We start from the raw sequence: 20337 nt of genomic DNA on the forward strand, positions 1-20337 counted from the left end.
GGGACGCTGTCCAGCGCCCATGTCCCCCAGGGCTGTGCTCTCTGCTCACTGGTCAGTGATGAGATGGGCAGTGGGCAGTGAGCTTGTGGATTTGATCAGTGCATTCCTAGATAGCACAGGCAGATCCACCTCTGGGGAGCTGGAGAGAATAGCATGCATGTGCTTGGGCCAAATTGAAGGTTCCCCTTCCCTAAGCATGTTAAGTGGTTACTGGCTCCATATGGGAAAAAATTCCTTTGGGCTTAAAAACCCTGCTTGCAGCAGGGGTCTGCTTCCAGACTCAGGACAGTTTCCTTTTGTTCTGTTTCCATAAACCTGAATTTCCAGAGTATATAAAGATTCAATCCCAGTCCCACTGAAACTGATGATTCTTTCTGTTGGTTATGAAAGGCAGAACAACAGGCCCAGAAAGAGTGTTCACTTCTTCAAAATATATGGGAAGAGTTCAAGCAGACAGTAACTGACTGTGGCTGTGTCAATGCTGAATAGTCAGAACACTGCAGGTACCCCTACTGAGCTACCTCTGCGTACTGAATCTCTGACTTTCAGTACATCCAACAACTTGCTTATTTTCCACTGAACACATCCTTTGTTTTTTGTTAATTTTTTTTCCACATTTAAGAATATTTCAAACTGTTTTGTGGTGTAGCTTTGTTGGAGTCTTTACAAAGTCCTTTTTGATTGCTCGGAGCAGCCTGAATATTGTGTATGAGCGTTGGAGGTGTTGGTCTAAAGGGAATATAAAGCAAAACTGAAATATGTATTTTAAATCCATACTTAAACTTAATTATGCACATGAATTTTGTTATGTTTAAAGACTGTTGAGATGTTTGTTTTATGACTTGTTATATGTCTTTAATAAACAGAATGGTTTTGAATTTAATTTTGTTAATAGGAAAACAAGATAAAATTACTGATCCTCTAGGTCAAATTTTACCTCTGTTATCTATGTTTCATTCTGTTCTGGGTGAGCTTTTAAACTGTTGGCTTGTTTAAAAAAAATCCATGAACTGTATGGAAATATTTTATGAACTTGTGGAAAGAAAGTCCTCAGAATATTGCCAGTTGTCATCAACTGAAAATTAATTCATTGAACCCAAACAATTTTTCAGGAAAGAATTAGAACAGTTCTGAAGTATTTTCCACTTCTTGGCTTTAAATTTAACCATTATTAAACATAATCAGGCAAAACGAGAGCTTTGCCCAAGTTAAAACATGAGGATTTTCTTGAGCATCAACATTTCTTATTTCTGCATCTCTACAATCCCATCTAATGATAGCAGAGGTAAAAAAACCCACCCAAACAAGAAAACAGCACTTCAGAGGTCACAGGGAATGTTAGCACTTTGTGTTGAGTTACTCAAACATGTTATTTCCCTCTTTTGTGCGCTAAATTGAAAAGCTTTTGGTGACTCCAGTAATTTATCTTACCAAGATAAATAATTTTTAATGTACTTAAAATCAAAAGTGTGGCTGTGTTTTTTCTTATAGATCCTCTAGTTAGTGTGAATAAGTTATATGACAGAAAGGCAGTCTCAGCAGAAGCTGCACAGTTGTGCTTGTTCACAGAGCAGAAGGAGAGTAATCCAGCAGCTTGGTTTTACAGAAGTAGTCCCCTATGTTACTCTGGCAGTCAGGGAAAAAAGGAGCTGTTAGTTTTATTTGTGTACGGTTTTCTGTGGAAATATCTTGACAGCAGGAGGTTAGAAGGCAAGATGAAATATGGTCTGTCTGCAAGCACATTGATTTATGTGCAAGTGCATACGTGCATAAGAGATGAGCAGTTATATATGTAGAAATGACTAGAAAGGACCAAGTCCCTGGTATACATTTTTTTGCAAGACTGCATATGGAGAAAGAGCTACTTTTTTTTGATGTTATTCTGCCATTAAAAGTAAAATTTCAGACACTGAATTGTGTTTTGTGTTGAATCATAATCTCATACAGAAGCTTTACCGCAGACAATCGCAGCTTTGTATTTGTAAACTAGACTATTTTGCACTTAAATAGATGTTAATGCGTTTGGGAATTACAGCACAGTAAAGGGCTAAATCATAGTTTCTCCATTTCATTATAATCCAAAAGCATTTTTATTACTATTATTATAAAGTGCCAGAAACACAGGCAGTCCCTCGCAAACACGTTAAATAGACAAGAGACTAAATTCTGCCCTTGGTTACACTTGTACATCTCCAGTGCAAGGTTGTTAAGCTGCAGAGCCGTCTCCCCAGGGAAGCTGTTTGAAGAGCCCTGCCATTGTTCTAACAAAGCTCAGGGATGATGTAGCACATGATGAGAGTAAATGAAGAGTACTTTACTTTAGATTTGGTGGCCTGCCCTCTCCGGCATCTTGCAAACTGAATCTCTATTTCTGGCTGCGTATTTCCATGGATAGCCCCGATCTCCCAAGCATCCTGTCAGGACAGTGTCAGACAAGGGATTTTGTCTCCTCTTTGCCATTTTCTTGCTTCAACCACGTTATCCCTTGTGATAATTAGACCATGCCTTCTTTGAGGAGGCATTTTGACTTCAACTCTTCAAAGTTTACATGAATGGTTCCTGTAAAATTCTCTCATTCAACAGAGGGCACCCTGCAGGATGGTAAGTAATCTTCTGCAGTCACATGGACTAGGACTTACCAATGGCTTTAGCTGTGAAGAACAAGAGAAAGCAATGCTGAGAAGTGCAGATGTGAGATGTTGCTCCAGGCAGGTCTGCTTCCTGCTGGATTTTAGGTGTAGCAGAGGTCATGGAAGCAGCCTCTGAATTGTTCTCTTGAGAGAAGGATGGAGAGTGAGGTCTTCAGTGAGAAGTGAAATCAAATTTGTTGGTGATCAAAAGGACAAGAGAGATGCATGTGTTGGAAACAACTGGTGCCAATGAGGTCTCTCGGCTCCTCCCCTAAGCAAATTGCAGTCTTGGTGGAATATCAGCTTCTCAGTCCATCAAATTGCAGTAATCAAGTCTGGAGCTGATCGGAGCATGAGTCACCACTTAATTTGCTCATCAGTGGAGGCCAAGTTTTCAAAATGCTTTTAGATGCATTTCCACAGAGATTTCTGCCAGCCGGTGACCTATAGAGTGACAAGAAAATTAGCAATAGCTGCTGCTGAATCAGCCTGTGCTCCCTGCCACTTACCCTACTGACCACAGTTTTGGGCAGGGAGGGAAGGTAAATCAAAGGCCTTTGGAATTGCTATGCAGAAAAGAGCCCTGCTGAGCTGATCCCAACACCTGGATTTGTTGAGAAACAAAATAACCTGTGAATTTTTAAACTATCTGGTATGTTCAAATGAACCCTGACTGTGTAGCTTGCCCCGCAGAAGCAGGCATGAGATTAGAAATTGGTTGTGATCCCTGCTCAGAGAGGCAGCCAACACCCAGCAGCTGTAGCACACAGAAGAGGCCACACATCTCCTGAGGATCCTGTGCTGGTGCGTATTTATTGCCCACTCTTTACCTGTGTTCTAAATTGCTGTGTGGTGCAACCATTTTTCACCCAGTTAGGAAGAAGGAAAAAAGCCCCTGGGTGGTCTCCTCTGTGAGTGGGCACCATCTAATATAGTAGTCACAAAATCAAAGTCTTGCAGATGTTAGCATGGTGGGGTTGGTTCATCTCTGTAAGAGAAAACTTAATATTTGTGGTCAGTTTTCTTATGAAGCGATTCAAAATTCTAAGGGAAATCAGCTGCCTTGAAAGGGAAGAAAATGGCCTTCCTTCAAGGAAAGACAATTTCATTGATAGGATTAAAAAAATTATAGAGGTCATGTGAGAGCTGGCCTTTTGCCAAAATAAATGCAGGAAATAAAATTTGAGAGTCCTGTGACAATAACTGGGTATGAAATTCTATTGACAAAAGCTTTTGCAGTTCTGTGCTCCTGCTGTTTCTTAGCACCGTGACTGCAGTCCTTCCCTGTTGGTGTTCTTTGTCTGCTGCACTGCCCATCCCCAAGATGTTACAAAATTATTTTATTTCCTGGTGCCTTCCCTGTGTAGTTTTGCCACTTCTTGTCAGCACTGTTTGATGAAACACGTGATAAAATGTCTTTTTACCTATCATCAATCTAAATCCCCCCCACCTTTTTTTTAACTTCTCACAGCTAGCTGTCCCTAACTGAACCTCCTTGTGTCTCACCAAGATGATGCTCTCATCTGCTCTCCGAGCTCTCTTAGAGACTCCATCCTGTAGCCAAGAAACCAGGGAAGCTTTCCAAGATGCTGCTTGGGGAAGCAGAACTCGGCTTTTTGTGCTGACACTGAAGAACAGGAACTTTGCCCATGCAAATTATCGTTCCTGTGTTCTTCGTTAGGACTCGCAGCTCCCGTGGAAGGAAACACCCGCATGCACATGGGCCTGCAGCTCACTGCTGTATCCATTGTAGTCACTGTCAGTCCTTTGGGCAATCCCATACAATTGTTGATACGTTTTGCCAAGTTCTCCAGCAAATTCGTGCTTGTTCCGTTTCACAATATTGTTTTAAATTAGAGACATTTTGGGAGAACCTCTATTTTTATGTATAAAAATTGCAAAAAACAATTTTTTTAATCTATTTTAGGTCACTTTTTGTCTGAAAATTAGCTGTAATTTCCAAATAGTGGCTTAGCACTAAAAAAGATGCATGTACTCTATTTGACTCATACATTCACTCTGCCCCTTCCCCAAATCATACACTCTTTCAGGTACCTCACAGTGAGTTGCCTAAAGCCCTTTTTAGAAAACAGCTACAACATCTGTTTAGGTCCAATTCTCTGATAAATAAAATATATCCCAGAGGCATAATAGCATACTAAAATAAGAGTATGACACAATTTCAGCCAGCTAATATGGTAACTCTCTTTGATGCAGCTCACGGAGTGTTAATGTGAGAAGCCTGTATCTTTCCAGCTCGGCTGTCTGGGAGCATCGCACATGGATCTCTCCCCGAGCCGGAGCCAAATCCCACAGCGGCGTGAGCAGCAGCGTGGGAGCAGTGCCGTGCCACCCTGTGCTCACAAACTCCCCGCTTGCTGGCCTCTCCAAATGTAAAAACGTAGTGGAATTGTGATACGTGAAATTTTGCCCGAGCCAGGGGAACAGAAGAGAAGTGTTGTGGTCTGCGGAGCCTGACTGTTATCATGTTTCTGTTCAGGTAACACGTATTTGTGACATGAAACATTAACATGTAACCTCTCTGATTACAAAGAGCATAAAGAGCTGTGTAGAGCTATACTATCACACATCAATGTTCCCAAATAATCCCATTTTAAGGATCTATTGGGACATTCTTCAAAAAACAAGTAAACTCAAATCTTGCTGGTATCAGTTTTTTGAAAGATTTTTAGATAGTTGTTTTTAAAGTAAGGCGCATAGTACATGTAGAAAAACTCTTTTCCATGTGTATCACAATGTATGTTAAACCATTACTTTCTATGCTCTATAATCTAATATTTTACAAATATTTAGGAATGTATTTTTTATCTAACACTCCACTTCCAATAGCAAACTGCTATTGCTTATCTGCTAACTCTCATCCCATTTGAATTTTTAGCTTTGGTAGATGTAAAAATATACTTCAGTGTATTGCCAGCAGCAGCTTTCTATGTTTAAAAAATAAATTTAATGAGAAATTTCAATATTTTCCAATACTAGTGAAAATAAAAATTAGTCTGTTAAGATGGCACAGTGGTATTCCTTGAAAAGCTGCTGCTTTGGATGTGCTTGGAATTTTTTGTCAGAAGCCCCAGTTTAGGAGTTTATTGTCTTAGTAACAAAATACTAGCTCTGAACAATCCCAGAAGCATAATACATTAGCAGAAGGAAAACAGTATTTATAGCCAATAATTCAGCTGTTATAAATTATGACTGTAAAGAAAGAGAAAAGTGGTCCTTTTTAAAACTTGCAGTCAGATTCTGGTTTCAGCGATGCTGAGTAAGGTAAGTAATGTTCTTTTGATTAACAGTCAAGCCTTGAGTGGTTTTTATTTAAAGAAGACTTTATTAAGCTTTTTTCTCAAATTCATCTTTTTTGTTCTGTTTTGAGCAGACTTCCACCTGAAGAAAACTCTCAATGACTTTTTAGCCTACATTAAATCCCCACTGACAAACAGATGAAAATTATTATTAATTTGCTCGAAAAAGAACTAATAGGCTTTGCCAAATAAATCATGCAGATCACTAAGTATGCTATTCATCTCTTCTGCAGATTATTGCTTAAAAGCCATGATAGTTGTCCTTTAAAAATCAAAAGTCAAATAAGTCCTTTGACTTGAAGTAAAAAATTTGGACTGATGGTTGTCTTGGGCCTGACTATTTTTTGGTTTTTTGCAGTTTGGAAAATGAGAGGGCTGGTGAGCACGGGTTCTTGGTGAGTGTGGATTCTTGGCTTCTAAGAGACTCGACCACACGTGGAGACTGGAGGTAACTGGTGTGTGTTAATGAATGGTTCAGTTATTTATCCCTGACCAGTATTACGGAGAGCCCCAAGTCTTCTGAGAAGCCAGAAACCACCAGCAGAGGTGGAAAGAGCAGAACTCTTTCACATCACCTTTGCCAGTGCGTGTCCATGTGTCTGTCTGTGTGTCACAGTCCAGTGCCCAGTCCAGGTCCTGAAGTATTCAAGTATCTTCCACAGTTTCAGTTCCTTCTGTTTTGAAAGTAGTAGATACTTTGTGCTCCTCTTGTCTTTCAAGAGTACCTTGTAGGTAATTATGTGATATTATTAGCTGTTTGTTGATTTGAGCTTAGTTGGTACAGTCACTTGTGATTCTGCAGCACATGCTTCATCATCTCTTTGGTTTTTTCCTAATTAATTGAAGAGTCTGATCACCCACTTCCAACTAGTTTTTAAGTACCCTCAATTATTTTTTTGTTTGGGAATTGATTTAGAGTGGGAACACGTGTCAGCTAACTGTGAGACATAATACCACAAAGCCGTATGAATTAACAAATACTAATATGTACTTAGCATCTATCCTAGATACCAGTGTTTATACAAACACACAAAGGATGCTGCTACAGGCTGAATTAGAAGCAGCAACAATGTAGTTTATCCAAGTCAATATTTCTCTAGTAAAATTCAGTTCAGCATGAGGCATATATCCCATTCAAACTGTTCAGCATCTTCACCAACAACAGGACTTTCTAGATGACCCTTATGCCAGTAGAAGTTGTGGTTCTACTACTCAATTAACATTCAGCGTGAGGTATTTCTCCAAATGCTTTGACCACATCCTTTTAATTTCTCCTGTTTGTCATTAAAATGACATATTATAAATTCGCCAAGTCATGCAAACCAGCACCATTTTGTTTCGTGGGCACACTGTAAATTTTCACAGGAAAAAATGTGTTTACAAGCACTAGGGCTTTTTTTTAACATTAATTGTTGTTATCTTTCAGTATCTTCCATCCATGAAGTTTAGCTACTTCTTAATATCAAAAATCCAGCTGTACAGGCACCAGAAAACAAACAAACAAACAAAAAAAAGTAGGAGAGAGGAGGAGGGGAGAAATCCGTTTGTGGCCTTTGGTGGTTTTTTTACTCAGAATATTGTACCTTCATAAATGATTAAATGTCTCTTACTTTTAAAATATATTGAGCTCTTATTTTTATGTGGATGGGTATTACAACACCAGAAATTCAACCTCTCACTGAGAAAAAAGGTGATCATAAGAATGGAAATACTATTCAGGCAAGTAAGACCAATGCAAATGCAAACCTTTTGCCAACTCCTTGAAAGAGATCTGAAGAAGTGTAAACACATGGGGCCTACATTTCCCAAAATAAGAAATGGTGACAGATGCTCAGCTGGCGCTGACACATCAGGTAACCATCACTCTGGGAGGACAGGTGCTGTCTGGAAACTATTCATTTTTGAAAAGATTGAAAAAAGAGCACTCAAACACTGAGGTGCCCAAAAATTAATTTGGTTTGCAACTACGGATTTTGCCTCTTTCTCAAGTCTCTCATTCTTTCTTCTTTGTGGCTTTTCTTCCTTGCTCTGTCTGAAACCAGAAAAAAGGGGCTAAAAAACCCAATGGGACTAGAATAATGGGTATATACACATATTAGTTGTATATTTCCTTATCAGTCAGCAGGTTAATTTTTAAATGCTGTTTTGATTACATCTTTTCTTTTCTTTGGTTAGTTGGTTAAAGGTTTTCCAGAGGTTTTTAAAATATACTTTACACACAGCAGAGAGACTGTGAGTGGAAAATGCAACTTTGATTCTGCCCTATTCTTCTGGCCACATACCAAAATGCTTCATTTTGCTCTGGTGAGAGAGGCAGTAGTGAAATGAAAACATGTTTTTCAGTGGAGAAAGCCATAGCTTTATTTCTAGTCCACATCTCCCAGCATTGGATCTTGTTATTTTTTTGGCCTCAGGAAGGCTGAAAGATGGCTGGAGATGGACTTAGAGCTCTGGGTAGCTGGATGGGCATTAAAAATGGCCAAGAATATCCTGGATGATGGAAAGAGAGGATTTTGCACCATATTTTTTGCAAATTTTGCCTAGCTCTGTACTTTCCAGCAGCAGAGTGTGTCTTATGCAGGCAGTCCATTGAAAAGCCTATGACGATTTGCCTTAACTTGCATAGTCTCCAAAATTCAAGCTGTAAATTACATGGAAAGTAGGATGCAACTAAGGTATCAAGAGATTGTGTTGTTTTCCAAGAGCTGTGTTGGAAGGCACACTGAAGCAGCTGGGAAGGGGATCTTTGACATTTTCATACTCTTTATCTTACTGTAGTGAAGAGCAGGGATTGCAAGTGGATTTATTCACGGGGACAATGTTATCAGTCTGTGGGACAGCCCTGCAGACTGAAAACTGCAGTAAGCTGTGGAAATTTCTGAGCTACCTTTAAACAAACAGCTTGGGTATCAGAAGCATCCTGGTGTGGCCACGTAGAGCTCAGTGCAGCCTAATTTCATCTGTTTAATTATGTGCAACAGGCATGGAAAGCAAAGCTAGATTTTGTCAGATATATCTCAATGCTTCTTAATAACGTGCTTTCATCAGTGTTTTGTCTATGCCTTGTTCTTTGTAAGAAGTACTTAGCAGTTGATAGTCCTTCAGAGAGAGTGCTGACTGCAGCTGAGGAGTAATCCTAGAGAGCAGTGAAACAGGTATCTTCCATTTTAGATACTCAGGCCCAAATGCCACATATACATGACTGAATGAACTTATACTCAGGTACTACATGATAGGACAAGTCAGTCAAATTTTCATACTTTAAAGAATAAAAGCAAAATTGTCCATCTTGTCAGTTAATTGATCTGTGCTTTCCTCTGCCCCAGGGCCTGTGGACCCTCATTCTGCAAGCAGCGCTGCCTACAAGAAAGCTGGAGAGGGACTTTTTATAAGGGTGAGTATTGATAAGACTCACCTATGAAGGGGGAATGGCTTTAAAGTGAAAGAGGGTAGGTTTAGATTAAATATTAGAAAGAAATTCTTTACTGTGAGGCACTGGAACAGGTTGCCCAGAGAAGCTGTGGATGCCCCATCCCTGGCATTGTTCGAGGCCAGATTGGACAGGGCTTTGAGCAACCTGCTCTAGTGCAAGGTGTTCCTGCCCATGGCAGGGGGGTTGGAACTGGGTGATCACTAAGGTCCCTTCCGACCAAAACCATTCTATGGTTCTGTGATTCTGTGTTGCTCCTGCTCCCTCCCCCATGCCAGAGGCCGCAGTGCCCAGAACATGGAACAGGCCGCTCTGTGACATCAGCCCCAGGGCCGCGAGCGCTATGGGCACCGCGTTGGTGGCCGCGCTGCTGCGAGGAGCCCTCACTTCTGGCAGCTGATGTGTGCTGCTGGTAACTATGCTTCTGCTCTGCCTCCTCGTCCTGCTGGCCGCCTGCGGGCCTGCACTGGGCACGTGGAACACCTGCGGGTACGGAGCCCTGGGCTATGGGAGGGAGTTTGGGCAATGTCTTGGGGGTCCCCTGTGTCCACACCGCAGCTTTCCAAACCCCACGGGGGAGCCTCAGTTCCTTGCCAGCGGCCAGGTGCTGGGGTGGACAGACACACAGCCCACAGGCTTCCCTGGCCTGCTCCATGCAATGCCTTGTGGGGAGGGCAGATGGCTGAGCTTCAGCCTGAGCAGCAGCAAGCCACGGAGCAGGGCATAATGACTTTCTGCTTACAGGGGGGTCTGTGGGGTCCGGTCCATGACTTCTGATGAGGACCAAGGCAAGACCCGTGTTGTGGGTGGCACAAGTGCCGAGGAAGGGGCCTGGCCCTGGCTTGTCAGCATCCAGGATCCCGAGATATCAGGCACGGGGCATCTGTGCGGAGGTTCCCTCATCAGCACGCAGTGGGTCCTCACAGCGGCCCACTGCTTCGTCGATGCCAGGTAAGGAGGACTAGGGACCAGGGATATCCCCACACCACCAGTAGGTGCCCTGTCGGCAGCACCACGTGCTGCTCCCACCTCGTTTCCTTGCAGCGTGCCCAGTGCCTGGGCACTGCAGACCTTAGCTGAGATTGCTCAGGAGAAGGCTGAGCTCATGCCACTGCTTCCTAGCAGCCTCCAGCTGACATTTCCAGAGCCTAAGGCATGCTAGAGAGCAGCCTGTTAGACTGTTAGAGCAGTCACAGACTCCGCAGTGCTGCTTTCCTCTCTGCCTTGAGAAACAGAAGCCTGTCAGCTGCTGAGCTGCCGCAGCTCAAGGCTCTGCTCGCTCTCACCCTCCTTCCATCTGCCTTCTAGAAACATCAGCACTATGCGCGTGGTGATCGGGGCCACCCAGCTGACCGAGCTGGGCCCTGGGGCCGAAGTGCGCCAGATCCAGCGGCTGCTGGTTCACGAGAACTACAATGCTGCCGACCAGAGCAACGACATCGCGCTGCTGGAACTGGACCGGCCTGCCGAGTGCAACCTCTACGTCCAGCTGGGCTGTGTGCCCAATGCCACGGTGGATGTGTCAGAGCTGGAGACCTGCTATGTCGCTGGGTGGGGTGCCACCACTGCAAGAGGTAGGTCCCCAAAAAGGCAGGGCAAGCTCAACACACTGGGGAGATGGGTTGGGCTTCCCAACAGCAGAGCCCAAAGCCAGAATCAGGCTGCCCACTCCCTAAGGGCGGACAGAAGGGACATAGTGCTCCAGTGCCTCTCCAGAGGCAAAGCCAGGCCCTAGGGAGGGGGATCACCCACAGTCATAGGAGGAGAACTGGCAGAAAGCTGCTGGATATTCTTTCTGTGCTCACAGCTCAAAAATCAAGTGATATCCTGCAGGAGGCCCAGGTCCACCTCATCAATGTCCAGCTCTGTAACAGCAGCGATTGGTACGCTGGGGATGTCCACACCCACAACTTGTGTGCTGGCCATCCAGAGGGAGGCATTGACACCTGCCAGGTAGGAGCATGTGACGAGCCACTTGGCCCCCAGCAGCACAGGCAGCCCCATCACCACCACCCAAACACAGCCCAGTGTGGGCTTGATCTGGCCCTGGTTCCCCACTGCTGCTGTAGCTTCCCTCTCTTTTCCCATCTGTGGGGCCTTGCCCAGTGCCCTCTTTGTCCCAGAGGTCTGGCACTCTGCCCAGAAAGCCCAGCTAGTGCTCTTCGCAGCCCAGAGGTCCAGATCCTGACCCTGAAACATCCATCCTCTGCGCATCCGGGATCACTGTGCAGAGACAAGAGAGAGCCCAACCTCACAGGCCCCCAACCCACTCCCAGCCAAGCTTCCGGAGGCTCCAGCACCAGTTCAGAGCCCCAGTTCTGTGCTGGGAATACAGCTCTGATAGGGGCTCTGAGAGAGGAGACAGCCCTAGTGCTGACAGGGGCCACCCATCACCACCTTAATCCTCTCTGCTCCGCTGCAGGGTGACAGCGGTGGTCCTCTCATGTGCAAAGACAATGATGCTGACTACTTCTGGGTTGTTGGAGTGACCAGCTGGGGAAAAGGCTGTGCAAGAGCAAAACGACCTGGAATCTATACCTCCACTCAGCACTTCTATGACTGGATTGTTGTCCAGATGGGCCTGCTCCCAGATGTAGGCGCTCCTACGACAGCACGGACGTGGGGTTATTATCCAACTGCCACACAACCCTGGGGTCCATTTCCGACCACTGCACGACCCACACAGCCACCATGGCCAAGACCACCGCCACACAGCCACCATGGCCAAGACCACCCGCCACACAGCCACCATGGCCAAGACACCTGCCACACAGCCACCACGGCAAGACCACCCGCCCACACAGCACCATGGCAAGACCACCCGCACACAGCCACCACGGCCAAGACCACCCACACACAGCCACCATGGCCAAGACACCCACCACACAGCCACCATGGCCAAGACCACCCGCCACACAGCCACCATGGCCAAGACCACCCACCACACAGCCACCGTGGACAAGACCACCCACCACACAGCCACCATGGCCAAGACCACCCACCACTCAGATACCAAAGCCGCCACCACCACCACCGCCACCACCACCACCACCACCAACCCCCGTTCCGAAGCCGAAGCCACCACCAACACCAGTGGACAAGTCCTGCCCATATCCAGTCACGAAGCTGGTGAAATTCTTCACTCAGATGGAGAAGCTCCTGCAGGCCCTACAGGGAAAAACAGCTTGAGCAGCAGGATGAACAGGATCCAGTTCAGGCTGCATGGGACCATGACCATTTCCTGCCGAGGTGATGCCTGCTGATCCAAAGGCAGCCTCGGTGCCAAAGGCCTGCTCTGTCCTGCCCACACTGCTCCTCTGCATGTACACGAATGCTAATGTTGACTTAGTTGCTGAAATAAAATTGCCTTTTTTCACAGTTAACCATGTTTTCAGACCAATTCTGCCTCCTGGACAAGGCAAGGGCTTCCTTGCCCAGGACCTTCAAAGTGAGACTCTGGGCAGACCACTTGGGCACAAAGGGAAAGAGTCACTGCAAAGTGCTGGAACTGTACCTGGTCAGAGAGGAGGGTGCTCAGAGCCACCATGGGATGGAGAAGATTGGCACATCAAGTCTAGAAAGAGGAAAGAGGAAAAAATAATGCCACACGCAGACACCTTATGGGGGATGCATTAAGGCACACGAGCTGGTGACTAGGGCCTGGCCTAAGCCTTAGCTAATGGAACAGGCCTGGGAAACTCCTGAACATGACAAGCAAAATTGCTGACTGTCACAAAGAGAGGGAGAAGCTGACAGGAGCTACAATGCCCTAAGGAAGAGCCAGATTTCACAGGTAGCGAAGGGGGATTGATGTGTGAGATGGCCACACTTCACAGATGCTCGAAGCATGAGGTGGGGTCATTTTGGGGAGAAGAACCTGGCAGACCAGTGGGACCCAGGAAACTGCATCAGTAGTGCCATGGAAGGCCAAGGTGAGACAGCTAACAGCGCCTGCAACACCAAGTCTGTTCACAGGTGGGGCAAACCTTGGAGCCAGAGCGGAAAAATAGGAGGGGTGGGTCCCCTGTTTGGGAGGCAACAAGGGAAGAGAAGGGGAGGAGTGGAGGAAGATGGAGTTGTATGAACATGGCAAATGGAGAGAAAGGAGGATCAAGGAAGCCGTTGCACAGATGCAAGCTGCTGATTCATTTGCTGGTTTGAGTCCTGCCCCTGATCACCACAGGATGGGGAAGAAGATTCTTTGCCCCAGGCTTCCTGCAGCAGAATTTCAGAGGTCCAATAATATCATCATCACAGCTAGGCTTTGCGAATGAAGATTTGGGAAAGGCTCTATCCACATTTGTTACAAGCACGCTGGTGGCTAATGAGGCCAATACGAGATAGACAGGTCCAATTGCAAAAGGCACAGCAGAAAGACTCCTTAGGTGGTATATTCTGCAGGACACAATTCTTTCTGCGTTATCTTTTCTCCCTGAGAGTGATCCTGTGTGCGTTCTCAGAGGCATCAGCAGCGCTATAGATGGTGTGTCTCCAGACCTCCCGATTGGAGGCCAGAGTAGACCAGTTATGTGATCAATATGGCCAAGGCTGAGATGTTGTTTCAGGGAGTCCTTGTATCTTCTCTTCAGGGCTCCTCTCATGCGGCAGCCAGTGGCAAGTTCACCATAAAGCAGGATCTTAGGGAGGCGGTGGTCCTTCATCCTGGAGACGTGCCCTGCCCAGCACAGCTGTGTTCTCAGCAACATGGCCTCTATACTTGTGACTGCTGCTTGTTCTGGAACAGACGTGTTAGTCACACAATCTGACCAGTGGATGTTTAGGATTGTACAGAGGCAGCGTTGATGGAAGTGTTCTAGGAGATGCAGGTGGTGGCGGTAGATGACCCGTGATTCGGATCCATATAAGAGAGTAGACAGCACTATGGCTTTGTAAACACTGATCTTGGTACTTTTCTTCAGGTGTTTATTACAGAGTTTATTATGGAGTTTTCCAAAAGCACTATAAGCCTTTGCTAACCTGTTGACTATCTCTCCGTCAGTCTTACCATCCGAGGAGATGAGGCTACCTAGGTAGTTAAACTGCTGGACTGATTTGAGCTCTGATTGGCCAGTGGTGATGTGGGGATGATGGGGGATTTCCTGAGGTGCTGGTTGATAGAGAACTTCTGTCTTCTTTAAGCTAACTTCTAGCCCAAAGAGCTCAGCAGCCTCTGCAAAGCAGGATGTTAAACACTGCAGAGCTGCTTCTGTGTGGGCAACAAGGGCGGCGTCATCAGCATAAAGCAGCTCCTGGACAAGATGGTTTAAGGTCTTAGTGTGGGCCTTCAGTTGCCTTGGGTTGAATAGGCTTCCATCAGTACGATATCGAATGTAGATACTGTCCTGATCATCAAGGTCTGCCGTGGCCCTTTGGAGCATCATGCTGAAAAAGACTGTGAATAGGGTTGGTGTGAGAACGCAGCCTTGTTTCACACCATTGGTAATTAGAAAGGGCTCAGAAAGTGCGTCACCATATCTGACTTGGCTGTGCTGATCCTCATGAAGTGAGATGATCATTTTAAGGAACTTGGGGGGACATCCTAAACGTTCCAAAATCTGCCATAGACCTTTTCTGCTCACAGTATCGAAAGCCTTGGTGAGATAACGAAGGTTACATAGAGGCCTTTATTCTGTTCTCTACGCTTCTCTTGCAGTTGTCTGAGAACAAATCCCATGTCTGTGGTACTCCTGTTGGCTCTGAAACCACATTGGCTTTCAGGTAGAATTCCTTCTGCTATAGCAGGTATTAATCTGTTCAAAAGTATTCTTGCCAGGATTTTGCCAGCAATGGAGAGCAGAGTAATACCACGGTAATTTGAACAGTCTGATGTAACTCCTTTCTTCTTATATTCAGAGGTCCAATTCCTAGAGAATGGCATGTGGGGCTGAGAGCAGAAGCATCCTTCTCTGTCTACAGCTTCCAATTGCTGCATGTCTTTGGCCAAGCATTCTGAGTGTCACAGCTGCCCTTGCCCGTGCAGAACAGCAGTAGGTCTCACAGACAGCAAGGACAGGGAGCCTGCCAGGGGGGGTTGCTGTGGCTGGTGTGGCCAGTGTGGACTGTGCTGCCTCTGCATTTCCCTGTGCTTTGCACGGGAAGGGTGGTGCTGCTTGAATATGTTTGGTTTATTGGGCTTGTCCTTCACTGCTGACCCACCAGGGCTGTAACCAGATTGGCTCCTCCACACCCTGACACGCACATGCTGCCCGCAGGAGCCATGTGCTCTGGTGTGTGTTTCTTGGGGAAGAAGCTGGTGGCAAATGGGTGCAGAGAGCAGAGTGGCAGTGAACTTCCCAAAGAGGTGGTGATGCTACAAGGGGTGTTTTCCGGTGAGCTGTTAGCAGGCAGTGCACACCCTCATCGTGCAAGCAGAGGGGCTACAAGAAAGATGGAGAGGGACTTTTTACAAGGGCAAGCAGTGATAGGACAAGGGGGGATGGCTTTAAAGTGGTAGGTTCAAAATAGATCTTAGGAAGAAATTCTTCTCAAGTAGAGGAACTCAGTGGCTTCAAAACTGCTCTCAAACTAAATGTCAGAACCATCTCCTGCTCAGGGATGGAAAAAGCCCGTCACAGTCATTACCGTGACACAGGCACCTACCAGCAGCCTCCAACTGCACGTTCAAATGCCAAGTGACAGGCAGATGTTTGCAGTAAGAAATACAGCCCTCTCAGAGCCTCTGCTTGCATCACCCACCAGGACAGCATTGCCTCAGCCTCCTCTGGCCAGAGCTTTGACCTGCAGGAGTCACTTGAGCTCAGCCGGGCTCTGCACATGGCTCTGACGATGGGGCCCAGACAGACCACATGGCACTGCTGAAACTAGAGAGCTTTGCCTTTTTCCTGGCATAAATGTCTGTGTTAGTAGGAAGCTGGCAAGGAGAAGGAGACATAAGACAACTTAACCCCTCCGTGTTTTTTTCTCAGCAGCATTTGTGTGGTGGATTTATAGAAATAAAATAAAAAAAGCCACACTTAGGAATGTAAAACAGCACTAGGGGAAACTGCATGCTCTGTAATAATATCTTGATAATTAAGATGGACCGTAAACCATATGACTTAAAATTTCCTTGACGAAGTGCACAGGATTATAAAAACAGAGTTAACGTCCCAGGCTCTTTGATGCAGAAACTTCTGCCTGCTTGCAGACGGCGGTGAAGTCGCACCTGCGCTGCCGCTGCCGTGAGAGGACGTGGGTGCCGAGGCAATGGGGAGGGCTCCGACCCCTTCTCCTCCAGAGCTCCCCGCCCTGCCCGGCCCTGCCCGGGCTCCATCGCCGGGACAACGCTGCCCCCTCGCGGCCGGCGCGGGTCGCTCTGCGCTGCCCTTCGGGAATGCGGAGGGATTGCTCTGGCGTGCCGCCCGCCTGCATCTGCCCAGGAACGCACTTAACAGGGCCATTCCTGCCCCGTGCCGCGCGGGCGGCCCTGCCCTTCCCTTCCCGCAGCCGAGCAGCGGCTGCCTCCGGCCACTCGCCTGACACGTCGCGTTGGTGCTGCCTCAGACGCTGGGAATTACGGGTGACACCTCGCTTGACTGGGTTAAATATTTTTTTTCCACTTCGGGCCGTGTGTTTGCACAGTAAAGATCAGCAAGTCACGTCTACTTCCATTCCCTCCGCACTGGCAACCTGATGTCCTTGGTACCTGGCCACCGGTTCTTAATGTACATCAACATGCACTGATATACAACCAGGCTGATCTTTGACTCGCCTCTGAAACAGCGACACATTTTCTCAACAACAAATTATACTTTGACATTAGAAGGTGGCAATCTGTAATGGATATTGCAATCTGAAGATTGAAAGAGACTATCTGTGATCTTTGTCCTCAGCCGAGTAAGCTGGAGTCTCTCTTCCCTCCTACACGTTATTTGATTGTGGGACATAACCTTGGGATGTACTAATAATCATTAGTCAGAGCTGATATATCCGTTACAGGCCTGCCCTGCTCGGGAAGGGAGACGTTCTCTGGAACAGCAGTAAATCAGCAGAACATGCACTTAAATATACAGTAAAATGTGGTTTGAGACACGGTCCTTCATACATCATATAACAAAATGCTTTATTGAGAGAGTCACATATACACTAATGAGGAAAGAGGGCTGCTGAGATGAGACCTGCGAAGGGGAAGCGATTCTGTGGCGGGAGGGAACCAGGAGAGGTCCCTGAGCAGCTCCTGGTCCAAGGGCAGTTGTGACTCACCAAGTCCTTCTCTGCTCTCCCATAGTTGATGTGGTGTCTTGGAGGAGCTGGCAGGAGAGAAGGGAAGGGAAAGGAAGGAAGGGAGCCCTGCAGAACTGTCCAGGCACACTGAGCCTTGAGACCCTCGAAGGGTTAGTGGAGGGGTCTGACTTGCCAGGAGGAGTGAGGGGTTTGTTCTGCTGCTCACGAACTTTGTGGGTCGGGTCACCGCTTTTTAATTTGTTTTTGCTGCTAAGCAGCTCTTTTTGCAGCTGAATGTTGCAGGAATTGTTAGAGCATCTCCTTTCTTACAGGCATTTCTCATTGTTATTTAAATCTAAGTGAATAAATAACACATGCATCCTTAGCTCTGCCAAGGAACTGGCTGAAGCAGGGGCAAACTCTCAGGGGTGAGGGAGAGGACAAACCCTCACCCCTCAGGAAGGCAGCCCCATCATCTCCCCATGCTCAGTTTGCTGGGGCATGTGCTGAAATTTTTTTTATTCTCTGGGTTCCTGGTCCTGCTGCTTTGCCTCCCTTGATTTGTGTGGTCTTAAGTAGTTGCAGAAACTGTGCCAAAAGGGCTGGCCAAGCCACCCAGCCTGATCTCCGCAATGCTTGGGGCTGGTCCCACGTGGCTCTGGGTGAGCACTGCCTGTGCCAAGAGAGAACCTGAGCTCACACATCCCTGCTGACCATGACAGCTGGGCCCACAGGGCCCTATGGCTTCTTCTGTGAGTCTTATCACTCATTTTGGAGCTGACCAAATCAGTGCATGTTTGGCTTTGTTGGTGACAATCCAACCAACGCAGAAAACGTCCACAATGACTTAACCGTGTTGCTTAATGCAACCTCTCTGCATTACATTTAGTGCCACTAATGTGTTGGAGGGCTGCTGTCCTCTGCTAACTGCTGTCAGAGTGGGCATCTGTAATAGAGCAGGTGCAGCACTTAGTGAGGCAACATCCTCTCTGATGCAGAGGGGGAAGAGATTTACAGACAGGCTTGAGGATGGGCAAAACCTAACTGGTTTCAGATACCATGGAAAAGCAGCAAGAATTAGTAATGGTGTTATGTGCTCAACATGCAGGACTGGTGGCTGTGGGGCAGTGGTTTACATTTTTGGTGCAGCAGAGGGAAAGCGGGAATCATGGTGACACGAGATGGGAAAATGAGTATTCAAGTAAGGGTGTGGTGAATGGGCATGACTATATGCAAGTTATTTCTTTTTTTTATTATTATTATTTTTAGTTAGGATAGCTCAAGCATTGTAATGGCATCAATAAAATGGATTTAAGCTATAAATAACTGGCATTGTTTGATGCCTGTTTGACTGGTGGGGAGATAGGCTTAGGATCAGGTGTTCATTAGCTGCTTTCCACAGCCTTGGTCAGTAATTCTGACGCAAAACCACATCACTTTGCTGAGGAATGGCAACCTGACATGGGCCACAGACAGCTGCAGGCTAACCTGCACTGGAGGAATGGAGATCCTCAGTTCCAGCAGAACATATGTAACCAACACAGTTGTGCACCTAGAGAGGGAAACAAGGTAAGTCTTTCACTTGACTCTTCAGTAAATATTAGAATGGTTTGTGCCTTTCTTTTCCTAATTTTGTAATATTTTTTCCCTCCAAAATCTGTTCTAACTGTGAGCACAGATTAATTTCCATATAAGACAAGTCACTTAAGAATGGGGAAGGGGTGAATGGTTTGCCTTTTAATAAATTAATCAGTGCTCATATTTTTAACAGCCTTAAGAAGAGATAAAACCTCCATTCCTCGTCATGGCAACTACAATAAACGAAGCATCATTCAGAAGTCAAGGAAAAAACACAAGCACTTTAGGTCTCAGCCAAGTCTGCAAAGTAGCAAAACTCATTACTAATTCAAAGGAGCTGTGTCCCTCAGAGCTCACCATTACTGGTTTTACTAGTAATAATACTGGAGCAGCATAAATTTAACAGAAGGCAGAGTCTGGCAGAAGGCAGCATGGTGTTGAAGTGCCACTGTCCTAATCAAACACCTCCATGAGGCCTTCACTTGCTCCAGTCAGGCAAGAAGCCGTGCTGGATTGTGGGGAAAGAGCTGGGGAGGGGAAGGTTATGGTTTTATAGCTAGAGCAATCTGGTAACATTAAACCTAGAGAGACAGTGCAGGAGGCCATAGGTATTTGTAATTTATTCATAAACAGCTATGCCATCATAAGAAACTTTTTAAAATAATAAGTGATAGTTCTTAAATATTTTAAGAGTTTGTTGACCTATTTTCTCAGTTAATTAGGATTTATTTTTTTTTGGCTGCATTAACAATGACTTGAATGCAGTCTGCTTTAGTTGCTACACAGTTCAGCTACACTGGGTTACAGAAACATGATTTCTTTCTGAGGCACATGACACAGGAGATGAATGCCATTGTGTCTGGGCTTGTACTTAAAAACCTGTAGACTTACTAGGAGCTAGGGCATAAGCTCAACTTATTGAATATAAAACCATTCACCTAACATCCTTTTGAGTCCTAAAACAAATGTCTTTTCAATTACAGTGCTACCCTTGGTTTTTCCACAGCAGAAGGGCCATGGTGCAGTTTCCCTTTTCTTCAAAGTGCAATGGTTAAGACCATCAAGCTCATCTCTACAAGCTGCATTTGTGAGTACACTTCTTTTCTTACTCATTTTTTTGCCCCAGGTTCACTAGGCCTAGAAGTTAACCTGACAGAAATTTGTCCATGTGTGCAGCACAAAACATTATGTAGTATGGGCAGAAACCAGCTCTTTC

The 20337-nt window shown here is 46.0% G+C and overlaps 2 protein-coding genes across 2 annotated transcripts in view; both read left to right on the plus strand.

Moving 5' to 3' along the window:
* SLC10A7 (solute carrier family 10 member 7) overlaps positions 1–4900 on the plus strand; it is a 152493-nt gene extending 147593 nt beyond the window's left edge. Inside the window, exon 13 of the mRNA XM_029959591.1 lies at positions 4848–4900. Coding sequence (XP_029815451.1) covers positions 4848–4862 — 15 coding nt within the window. The 3' untranslated portion in view covers positions 4863–4900. The remainder of the gene's footprint in view (positions 1–4847) is intronic.
* Positions 4901–9731: 4831 nt separating this feature from the next.
* On the plus strand, positions 9732–12773 carry LOC103762410 (acrosin-like). Its single transcript, XM_029962001.1, is given in 6 exon segments — positions 9732–9869; positions 10125–10331; positions 10689–10954; positions 11188–11333; positions 11803–12082; positions 12085–12773. Coding segments are annotated over 6 exon segments (1455 nt in total). The 5' UTR covers positions 9732–9798; the 3' UTR covers positions 12570–12773.
* The last annotated feature ends 7564 nt before the right edge of the window (positions 12774–20337 follow it).

The sequence above is a fragment of the Manacus vitellinus genome, unplaced genomic scaffold, assembly GCF_001715985.3.
Source record: "Manacus vitellinus isolate BGI_N305 unplaced genomic scaffold, ASM171598v3 scaffold_0_pilon, whole genome shotgun sequence".
In the NCBI taxonomy this organism is placed as follows: Eukaryota; Metazoa; Chordata; class Aves; order Passeriformes; family Pipridae; genus Manacus; species Manacus vitellinus.